The sequence below is a fragment of the Lepisosteus oculatus genome, chromosome 1 (genome assembly GCF_040954835.1).
Source record: "Lepisosteus oculatus isolate fLepOcu1 chromosome 1, fLepOcu1.hap2, whole genome shotgun sequence".
Taxonomy (NCBI): domain Eukaryota; kingdom Metazoa; phylum Chordata; class Actinopteri; order Semionotiformes; family Lepisosteidae; genus Lepisosteus; species Lepisosteus oculatus.
In genome coordinates, this window is record NC_090696.1 from 69179861 (window position 1) to 69192124 (window position 12264).

At 36.0% G+C, this 12264-nt stretch overlaps 1 protein-coding gene across 4 annotated transcripts in view; it reads right to left on the reverse strand.

The window, feature by feature from the left end:
- The window catches only part of LOC102682301 (cGMP-specific 3',5'-cyclic phosphodiesterase), a 65504-nt gene extending 57061 nt beyond the window's left edge, over positions 1-8443 (reverse strand). Inside the window, exons 1-2 of one of the 4 annotated variants that reach the window (XM_069191991.1) lie at positions 8342-8392; positions 3921-3995 (exon numbers count right to left, since the gene is read on the reverse strand). In XM_069191991.1, the coding sequence (XP_069048092.1) occupies positions 3921-3995; positions 8342-8346 (80 nt within the window). In that variant the 5' untranslated portion in view covers positions 8347-8392. Of the gene's footprint in view, positions 1-3920; positions 3996-8341 lie in introns of all 4 variants that reach the window. The other 3 variants (XM_015345952.2, XM_069192008.1, XM_015345953.2) reach the window with 3 other exon arrangements.
- Positions 8444-12264: the final 3821 nt, after the last annotated feature.

Here is a 12264-nt window from a genome sequence, read left to right on the forward strand (position 1 = left end):
GTTTATCATAAAACATGACAATGACCCGAACCATACAGCCAGTAGAACCAGAAGAGCTCATCCAGAGTAAAAAAAAAAAGTAGAGAATTTTAGACTGACAATCTCCAGATGTAGATTCATTCAAGCCAGCATTTTAATGCTGAAGAAAATAATTAAAATTTAAAAAACTGGTAAGAACACACACTAGCTACAACTAAGCTTCTCAAATGTTTACACAGAGAGTTCAATCGATTACAGAGTTCATGGCAGTATACAGTAGCTACAAAGGGATATGTACTGTATGCCTGATATGTTTCCATTAGCATAAAGGAATCCATTTCATTGTCTCCAGTAAGAAAACCACTATACTGTATGCATAAATTCTAGAGAGATCAATAGAATGTTGAGAATGTTCAAAATTGGAGTCTTTGTCCATTCATTATTACTAAAAAAGCAGGACATTATTTTTCTTCTTGTTACTGCACTTTTCAATCAAGTAATCATACCTTTATGCTTGGCTATACTGTCCTTTACACATCAAACGATAAGCCTGGCAATAAAATGTCAGTGCATTAAATATAGATATATCTTCTACTGCCTGTTCCTGAAAATTCAATTAAATTATTGCCATTAAGCAATCACAGAAAAGTACTTTTTACCATTAGATCCACTCAAGATACTTTAGTGTGCCGCCTTGTTTATAGTTCTCAGCAATTAGTCTACTATGCACACTAGTGCAGTCCAAATTAAAATGGGTTCTAAAGTAATTTTCAAGTACCCAATACATAGTTAATAATGTTAGGAATAAACATGTAGCAGTATTAAATATTAAAAATCTTTCCTTTATTTATATAGTCTGTGTTTCAGCAGAACACATGCACATATTATTTTTCAACCACCTGTTACTGTCTAAAGGCTAAAATAGGCCTGCAAAGCTCTTTTCCTTTCTAGAAAAATCAAAGCTTGATTTTGAAATTAGCATGAGTGAACCTTTTTTAACAAATATCTGTGAAGAAGGATGATATTATGATGTTTAAGAAATGACTGCAGTAGTCAAGCAGGAGTTAAACTGCATTATTTACCATACAGTATGTATGAGACTCTGTCTTCCTAAATTCAATGAATAAAATTTACAGTATATCCCTAAAGCAGTATTGTTTTAACAGATCTTGTATTGTATATTGTATTATACTGGGTCTAAAAAGTAAATTTATTCTTCAGATTATAAATGCAAAATGCCTTCTGGAAGACTTTATATATCGCTGCCTTTCCCCAACATTAATATTGTTAAAGTTGTACAGTATATCCTCTTGTATTTAAGATAAATCAGCTGAAAAACTGTAATAAAGAAAGAAGTTTTTATGACAGGACTTGGAACATTTCAGTATGAGCACAAACCCACTGGAAAATGTAAAAGTTCAACATACTATATATGTAGCAAAGAGCTGACAACACTCAATTAAACATCTGAACTTAATGCGTGTATGACAGGGCAAATTAAATTCTTTACATTTTTTTAAGATTAAGAACATGGACAATGGTTTACATAAGGCTGTTTAATGAAAAAACAAGAGGCGGGTGTTTATACTTTCTCTTTTGTTAGAAAAGATTTTCTACAAACCCTCTCAGAGATGATATTCCTTTTCAATAGCAGATATCAGAACAAGAAATTAATGTTTTCAGGAAGTATAAAAATGTATCTTTTGGCCTTTTTTATTGGAGGATCTCCTCTCATGCTTCAAAACATGTTGTTTAGGTACAGTATATTTTAAGCCCTCATCTTTGTAGCACCGCTTCCATGCTGTTATAAGCCCTGTTAATCATGGGAGCCATGTCAAAGAGGTCTCTGCTTATACAGAACATTTAGGAGACTCCTATCTAAATCTTGATGTGATGTGCTAAGACGTGCTTCTTGATGTCCTCGGTAGGAGTGGAGGGGCTCCATCACACACTGGATGGGTTACAGAAGGCCACTTATCCTAAACAGGCAGGGTTAGTCCTTCAGGACAACATGTCGCTGAGCATCATAACAAGGCCACACGCTGCAAAAAGCAATGTCATGCCTGTTTATGGCTTCAAGAGTGAGTGGTGCAGAGTCAATGTCCAGCAGATAGCTTGTTGCAACTGCTTGTTTTGTAACCATGAGGAAACCTTTTTATAATTATTTTAGATAAATACAATATTCTTCTCTCTTTCTTGGCTTTCCTATTATCATTTATATTTGCTAAATCATTTCATTGCACTCCATTTCTTTAACTGGATGTTTATTTTAAGTGACTTTATAAAGTAGGTCCTTTGTCATTCTGTTTTTCTATTTGGGAAACTGTTTTCTACAGTAGCCACTTATTCACATAATCTTGGGATGAATCTCAAGCACAATATCTTTAAACTGTTATCCCCCGTTTCGATACATTTGCCATTATTCCATAATTAAACCATTTGTATCCATAAAACACACTTTCAGTCATTTTCACTTAATGGTACTTTGTTGCTGAAATATTATTAATAAAAGCTTTATATTCTATAAACTCTGTCCTTTATGTACATACATTATTTTTAGTTCATGGTCAGTGTTAACTTTAAAAATAAAACAGTAAACAGTCAAAAAAATAAAAAAAGATTACTACAAAATAAGATTTATCCCCATCAGAATGAGTTTAATTTGGAAGTCTCCAAAAAGAAACAAAAGCTACCAACAGCTCTGACAGGAATTAATACAATGTGAAGATCCAAAAGTGTTATTACAATATTTCAAAACCATAGATGTTAGAAAACTGGAGAACACCGTGTTTCAGTTTTGTTTTATATTGTTTTACTTTCTTTTTCATCACTTGAAAATATATATAATGTTTCTTTTCTTGTCCAGATTTCTGTGGTGAACTTTGCTCTTGAATTGTTATTTTCCACTCTATCGCAGAAAAACTGTTTTCTGGAAAGACTTCCAAAAATAGGAGTCAAGTCTGGGAATTGAAGGAGCGTGTTACAATTCACAGAAACAATAGCAAAGCCTTTCCTTCTCCCATAAACAGTACTTCTAATATTTAATACCTTTGCTTTCAACTTACGACGACTGGGAGCATTTGGTTGTAACAAAATGTCACCAAAATATAAGTTGATTTGAAGACTCACTCGGAACACTCTCACATTATACTGTAGGTCATGCTCTATCTAAAGTCATGTTTCGCATGCTTCTGAATAAAAAGAGACACATGAACTGAGAAGACTGGGATTGTATTTAAAACCAAAAACAGGAGGCCCTTCAACAAAGGGTCTTAGGTGTATGGAACACTCTTCCCAGCCATGTTGTCGAAGCTGATACCTAGTTTCCTTCAGGAAATGGCTAGATAGGGATCTTGAGAAATGGTCAGGATCAAATATCCATCTACTAACTACCACATGGACCTCTCATTTGGAACTATTCTTATGTTTTTTTGACATGTTATATAATACTGGAAATAAATTGACACTCTATTCCATTAGCCCTGTGTTTAGAACAGTGTGACTCAGAGGGGTTTAGTGTAGCGTTTTCATCATAACATTTGTTTATGTTCTTACATTCTGAAAAAAGGTATGTGTAAATATTTTCTTGAATAAATGTCAGCCTGGAAAGAAGGATGTATGGGATTTAAAAATAGCTTAATGCACAGTCTGGAAGATCTCCCTTTCTCTGTGCAGACATCTGCTCCATATCTGCTGGTGCCATGTTTGGCTTTGTGCATTATAAATGCAGTATTTCAAGTCCTCCACGGTCATCAATATCAATTCTATTAACAATATCAGGAGGTCTTTAAAACAATAGCTGCTGGCACACCTGTGATTGATGTCACAAGCAGAAACCAAAGCATCTCTTTTCCTCTGCAACAAACTAACCACCTGTTCTCCTTCACACTCCTCTGTCCTAATTGTTCTAGACTTTTTTTATCAGCTTTTGACGGACTCACCATTTAGATTTCAAACAGTACTCTTGTCTCTGCACCTGCTTCTTCCTGGCTTTGTCGTATAGTTTACTCCCCTCACTGTCACGGTACAAAGAGAATGACAAGCAAATCAAGACTCTAGAGCAAAACAACAGAAGAAACTGTGATGGCAAAAAAGCAGCAAAAGCCTGAGGAAAGAGGGCATAAAGGTGACCTAAAGCCTATTTTTTACACAGTCAGTGGAGGTAAATTTGGAGGTAAGTTGGCAAGCTCTCCCTAGTGCACTTACAAAGTGGAGATATTGCAAAACTGACAGAGGCAACAAATGAGAAAGAAATGGAAAAGATGATTTAAGAGGAACATTTAAAAGAAATGCTCAACCACATTCAACTCACTAGAGACAATTTTTTCAGTCACGTACAGTACACCCCAGATCACAGATACTAACATCCATCCCTTCAAGATGAATAAAATCTGAAAAAAGCCATCAAGGGGCAGGAGATCAGATATCAATGGGCTTTGACAACATGTGCTCAGAACTGGAGAAGCTGACCGGGTCTCAGGAGCTGACTGAATGGCTGTTTGAGCTAACAATACCTGGCAGACAAAAAAACAGTCCCAAGAGAGGGAAAAAAAAGAGAGTGAATAATAAAACTACTTAAGAAAACAGATCTGAAAAACCACAACAACTGAATCCAGAAATTATCTGGAGCAGAATGATCCTATGGTGATTAAAAATCCAGGTCGATGATGTCTGGAGGGAAGAGCAAGCAGGGGGATACAAGAAGGCTTTTGACAGCTTAGATAGAGATAGCCTGTGGAAAGTGTGACACATAGTACCGCACAAAGTGGTTTAAAGTGATAACAGGTGTCAAACACTTTCACTATTCATTTTAAAATGTGTTGGATAAATGGATCTGTCAAGTGAATAAATAAACCTAACGAATCACGGAGTCTTCCAATAATGACAGATGTTTTGAGATAAAATTTCAGCCAGTAATTGCACCAAGGTTGTATGCTGTGTGAAATGTTACAGCCAGCTCTGGTCAGTGTCTCATGGATGAGCTGGCTGCCACATAAGAGGTACAAGTATCCACAGGTTTCCAAAGAATTTAAGTTTCTCAGCATCTAACCTTGACCAGGCAGGCCAGAAATCATGATAGGGGACAGTGGTGCTTCAGGCTTCCCACTATGAAAAATCAAATAATAATCACCTTTGATTTTAATCAATTGTACATGCACTGCATGCAATTGGAGAGTATTTACCCATAATGCTTTACCAAATAGGATATAACTGCTGTATGTTGGATTATCCTGTACTATGGAACTAAAAATAATAATAAAAGCAGAAACACAAGAAAGAGATATGGAATATTGACATGGTAAATTAAACAGAATTAAAAGCTTATATAGAGTATAGAGCATTAATGCATTATAATACAAGAAGTTGAATTGTAAACTTTGTAATTGCACTCTACAATGAGCAACTGTCACAGACAGTCATCACATAAATTAAGAACAATTTTGAAAACGTACCTCTAATGAATTGCCAGCATGCATACAATATGGTCTGATGGCCTGAAGAAATTTAGAGGATCTGTATATCAACCACCATAATCAAATACTGTTACAAAGCTGGGAGTGTTGTACAGTGCTTCAAGGAGAGTAGTCCTTCAGTCACTTAGAACTCCTCCTTACCTCTGTCCAGGTAATTCTACAGATCATTTTTGGTAATTTCTTAAAATTAATTAAAGCTTTTCCTGTTTTTCAGGAAGTCTGAAAGGCTTGAAGAAAACAGAAAGAAATCCTCAAAGATCTTACAGGTATATCTGTTGAATTACACAACTTCATTAAGTTGTATAAATGGAAACACGAGCAAATACAGTAGGCTGATGGGCTTCCTCTACATTTTATGTTCATACACATAATAATAAATTATCTTCACATTTCTAGGCAGACAACAGATAATACATGAGGGCAGAGTTTTATTTACATTCACAGGAGAAAAGAGCACAGCAAAGATGCATCGTGGTCATATGGTACTTTTCACTTACAAAATTCTGTGAAGAACTTGAATTTCCACAGCGGAATGTGGACATTTATATAAATCAACTGAATTCCAAACTATGACAAACCCTTTTTTAACTTTATGATAACAACAGTTAAGTGTTTTGGCATTTGGTGTGACTCAAAGTTCGTAAGAACTACTCACAATATTTTAGTTCTAGCTTGCTAGAAACCTAATGCATGCCATGGACTTCACTGTATGTTTTTGCAACATCTACACATGGTAACATTGACCTAATATACAGGTTATACATTTCTTATATGAAATTTTAAAAAAGCTTCTGACAGCATCAACCTCTTCCTTTAGTGCTTATTTTTAAAATGACCGCACACCACACAGCTGTGTTTACCTCATTTAATTTCCCTTTCTCATCAACTGTTACGTAACACCATTTTTATTATAAACATTGCATAAAGCTAGGTTTCAAGAGGAATCAAGCAAAATCTTGGAAACAATGTTTACCTTCTGTTTGCTGGTAACAGTCCAACAGACTATTAACGAAACTAATATAATAATACGAAACAAGCAGATTGGGCCGTGGGAATCTACAGTATATACTTTTGTAACTCTGTAGTGTTAACCTCTCGTTTCTGGATCACACTGGTCAGTTGTGTCACCTAACATAACACTAACGTGTCATTACGTGTGGCATTATCACAAAAAGCAATATCTTCTAATATTGTTTACATCTGGGTGTAACGATAAGCTTTAATAGAGGGAGCATGGAGACACTCTGTCTCTGGTTTGTATATTTAGTTTTCCAGTTTAGCTCACACAGTGACCTTCAACAAACTGTGGTTTTTAGATTCACATGGCCAAGAAGTACCGACTATGGTGTAGGGGAGGGGGGATAGAAATATCTTAAGGTCAAATATTTCTAAGTTGTGAGAACTTAACATGTCTGTGTACAGATATCTAGACTTAGGGATTCTTCTTATGGGGACATATGTTGTCAGAGCAACTATACTCAAAACAGAAAGTGCAAAAAACCCACTTTTAGAACACAAGTCCATAAGTAACATTTTAATCACTATTAATTAATCCTAAAACTGAGAACGAACTGGTGTATGCATTTTGTAGTACCTGATTTTTATTTTTATTATTTATTCTACTTTTTACCTTCCCATTTTGAATGTGCCAACTGAGTTTATGAGCTTACCTTACCAGAAAAACCCCTGCATGTAATGAGAATGAGGAGCTGCATTTGTTATTTGAGATACTATGAGTGAGCTCTTCAGTAGTCTTCGGTAGACTGTTGCACTGTATATTTTACTGACAATGCTGCAAGCCTCCACACAGCTGACACACTTCAGGAGTTGCTGTTGATGCACATCAGTTTCAAACCTGTTGCTGGGTTCTTGTGTCTTTGTTGATCTTGAGCCAGACCACTGCTGATCTCAGTAATGTGTCACCACTACCACATTGTAACATACTAACTCTTTTCCCGTATTAACTGTACAGTTCAGGTAGGTAGCTGCATCAGAATACATAGGCTGGCTGCAAAATAAAGATTTATTCCATGAAAAGAGAAGAAAAGAGAAAAGAAAAGAGAAGAAAACACAACGTTTCGGCTGTGGAATCTTTTTAGATCTTGTTGTGTTTCTTTTCTTCTCTTTTCAGCATGGAATAAACTTTTACTTGTTCCTTAACTGTACAGTACATCGCCGTCTTCTGTTGCCTTGTTTACTGCTTCACTAATACTATCCAGATGATTAAAGTATACAAAAACTCCTACAAATCATAACATGTAAAATGACATTTTCCTTGTTGCAATTAATACCTTGTACTTTCCTTGTGCCTAGATGTGAAGAGTGACAAAGTCCTCACTTAACATTTCATTATGATTAACAGAAGATGTCTCAAGTCTATCAGTAACAAGCACATTTGGGATGTGATATTTAAATTGGCAAATATAATATTGACTTTCTGTTGGTCAACTGTACAGGCGGGTGCAAATATGCAAATAAATATGCATATTTTACAAGAAGTTAAAGTTTGATCATGCTCAATTATATTCCAGTTCTATTATCAGTTAGGAACATAAAGCATTTTTAAATAACTGTAACAAAAGCAGTGCAGAAACCAAAAAAGATAATACTCTCCTTCCCCTTTTTTGCTGCAATCAAGACATAATCTTTTTCTCCTTTTTGGTGCAGTATATTGCAATTCTGTCCAACTCGTTGTTTCAAAGACAAACTGTGTCCTGCAAGAATTATTTAGAGGTGACTACCTGAACCACTGAGTCCTGTAGTGAGCGAAACAGGTAACTTTAATGCCTACACCACATAAAACGAATATAAACAAGATATTAAAGCTTATTTCCTGTGAAACATTCCATATCCCCTGTGTTTTACAGTAAAAAGAAACATGTACTCACCCCATTGTGTTCCTGTCAGATCCTGCGTCTCAAAGTCAGCTCTGGCTTGGTCAGCAAGTCTTATTTATTGTTACTCTCCTCGCTGCGATGAAACTTGAGCCTTTGGCGGAAATGTTTATTTATATCTTTTTTGGGGGACCTGGAGGATGGAAAAAGTCATAATTACCAATTACTAACGTACAGACCTTGACAAAATCCCCTTGAAGCAGCCTAGCTATTAATCTAAGATCTTTTTTTTTCCTATTGCTTCGCCAGATATTTCTGCACAGCTAAACCAAGGATGGTCACAACTCCAGTGATGCAGATAAACATCCATAAGACTATCATCATTCTCTGTTCTTCCTCTGTCCATAGACAGTCTGAAACACTCATGCCTATCATGCCTATTTAAAATTAAGCATTTTAATTTAGGGGAAATACATAATGTTTTGTATTGATTGTCACTCACTGTCTATAGTATTTATATCGTTCACTGTCCAATTGTTTTTATTTGTGAGTGACTACAATGTCAGCTCTTTGCAGATTTACAGAAAGGTGTTTCCCGTGGAGATGATATCATCTTATCACTGAAGGATTGCTTCAATATTATCAACATTTTAAATGACAAAAGTAATTGACCACTCTTGCATATTTATCCCACAACTGTAGGAAGTAAAAATACAAACTACAATAAGACCATATGTTTTAATATAGAGTATGTTTGCTACACAGAACCCTCCCGCTATTGGTATTGCAATGACACTACCACAATGTCCGTGGGTTCTCAGATATTTTAGGCAACAGAAGCTGCCAGCATTGCTCAACTTTAGTGTGAATAAGAATGAACATAAAGTAGCCAATGGCACAAGTGAGTGCTTGAACACAGGTACGCAGTCATGAAGATCTTCGCTACAGGACTTCTATTGTACACCTGAAGGCTCTTTCCTTCTGTAAAGTAGCACCCCACCCCTTGTGCCATCTTGAGTACACTATGACTCAAACAGCCCAGGAGCCCCAAATATCCAGACCCACATCCATGACCACTGAAATGTTTCCCTTTTTCAGGGAAATTTTCATTTTTCAGTTTTACTGCACCCCTCACATGAAAAGAAAGGCAGGGACCACAGCTGTAACAGCTTTTTACAGCTATAGCCATTTGTAGAGTATTACCAATGAAAACTTTTCAGCTAGGTTAAAATAAAATAAAAACAACTAATTATATATATGGCAAAATGACTCTTATTCCACGTGATGCTATTTCATTCATAATTAATGCGTCCATTCTATCTTGAAACAATAGATTTTATTAATTGTGCATTTCGAAATACAATTAAGATAATTACAAAAAAACTATTTTTTAAATAAGTCCATTATTTAGATGCAGGATATTTGCAACTTGGGAAAATAACAGATACTGTATGAATATTAAAAAAGCAAGACTGAGTAAAGCAAACAGTGGTAGCATGGATGAAAGAGAATCTAAGCAGATCTCCCATTTTGACAAATCCTTTCTTCAAAGGTTGTTACAGTTCAAAGACAAAGCAGATGTACATCATTATAAAAAGTTTAAGTTCAGGAAATCCGCTGTTTCATCAATGTGGTTCCTTCTGTTCAGACAGAGGTACTGTAACGTAGATGTCAACCAACTTATTTACTGAGTGAAATTATTTAGTATAATTAAACAATGAGATAAATTGTTTGTCTGTCAGTGAGTCTCTGTTTCGTGCCACTGTAAATAATTATAAGCTTATAGAGTTTTGTTTTGATTATGCTGTTACCTTGTTTTCAACACCCTGATATTATCAGTAGTAAAACTTCAAAGCAGTTTTTGTTTATACTTTTCACAAATAATGTATATGTTGGACAGGAATGGTTGCACAGTATTTAGCATTACTACCTCACAGTGCTGGGGCCCTAGTTTCAATTACTGGGGTGCTATCTGCATGGCATTTCTAAGATCTCCCCTTTGAGTATGTTTCTTCCTGGTGCTCCAGCTTCCTCCCTCAGTCCAAAGACATACTGGTAGATTAATGGGCTTCTGGGAAATAAGACCTTATATGAACGTTTGCCCTGTGATGGACTGGCATCCCATCCAGGGAGCATGTTATCCTATGCTATCTTAAGCTTATTGCTTGCCAGGAAAGACTCCAGCTCTCTCCTGACCATGAATTGGATAAAACGGATAGAAAACAGATAGATGTCAATAGTCACTCCACACTGTTCTATCTCAACATAAATCCCTTAAGGTAATTTTGTGAATGCTTCTTTTATTGACTGTATTTTCTTGGTATGGCACAGAAATAGCAGAGAGAGCATGTCAAACTGTACCTTTTACCACCATGCTCCTAGAGATATCAATGAAATATTAAACATCTGCTTGACAACTTTGATTTTACAGAAGGCATAAAGGAACATGGCTTCAGTGAATATGACAACTAATCAATCTAGGACTAATAATACACATACTGTACAGATGTAGTCAGTGATCCAGAAATAACTGTGCCACTAACCAACAACTACAAGCCTGTCTCTCTGTGCACTAAAAAATCATTAAAAAATCCCAAGGATGTATATTCACTTTAAGCTCTATGTCCCTCATAGGTAACTAGGTCCCTTTTCAGGCCATAAAGGCCCATGGGAGATCGGGGGCAAGGGCCACCACTTTCTCTTGACCATCCTACACTGGAAGTGGAGGTAATGTATTCAGCATCACGCTCCGGCCGGCCTATTAACCCAGGAGGGATTAACACCTGATATTAATTCAGGCTGAGCGGACCTGGGAGCTGTCTGGAAGGAAATAGAGCTCCATCGCTTGCCCCTACCTGGGATTGAACCCGGGACCTTCCAGTCAGGAGCTAGACGCCCTCGCCATCTGAGCTAACACGGCTCTGGCAATCAAGGGTGGGCAAACATAAATTACTGTAGCTTTACTCAACTGGGCCCTCATTTTGCATTTGAAGAGAAGAAATCCGCAATGTAATCCGTAATCCAGTCAATTATTAGAACAGTTTTGAATTTGCTTATAGTGCATGAAAACTATGTTTCATAAATATAAATTGCAGTTTTAGGTAAATCAGTAAGCGTGTTGAAAGGTAGTGAAAAAACAACAAATTTCCTCAATGATAAAAGTAATATGTTTTCTAATGTAAAGCCTTTTTAATTTAATATACAATGCACACATGAAGATGACAGAGTGAAGATAACTAATATAGAGCTGGGATGTTTTCCTAAAATGTTGAGGATTGTTGCTCTTCTTCAATGAAGGTGCAGGATTAACCCAACATGTTGATTAATGTTTGCAACAGTTGTTCCCATTTGACTTCAGAAAAACAATTGAATGTCATGGATCATTGACTAACATGCAGGTAGAGCGTTAATGTTTTAGAATGGAACTTATAATGTGTCAGTCTAACTAGTCAAATTATATTCAATTATATCTTGCAGTTTTTTAGTCTACATTAAAATATAAGATATAACAAAATAAGAATTGCTTTCCGTATCACAGCATAGGAGTCTCAGTTATAAACACGTCAGTTCCTGTAATAGACCTATCAGCCCAGAAAGCATTTTCTACTTTGTGCCAACATATCTTTAGAGAGTAATATAAAACGAGTTCACTCTGAGATTTGATTCTGGATCATTCAATGTTTACTTGAAAGATCCAGGGAAAATGTGTTGCTCGGGTGCCCTAATTCTGTAACTGCTGAAACACAATAGTCTCTCTGCAAGCACAAGTTTTTTTTAATCCAAATATTTTACATTTTTTAACACTAAGGTGCATTTCTTTGGCTTGCAAAAAAGATACAGTGCTGCTTTAATGAGCAAGTTCATGTGTTATAAAAAAAATCTGTTTACCTAGAAAAGTATGTGAAACCGCAGCTTGTTTACAATTAGGTTGACTGACGATTGATGCGCTGCACCGAGGAATAAGAGAGTTGAAGAGG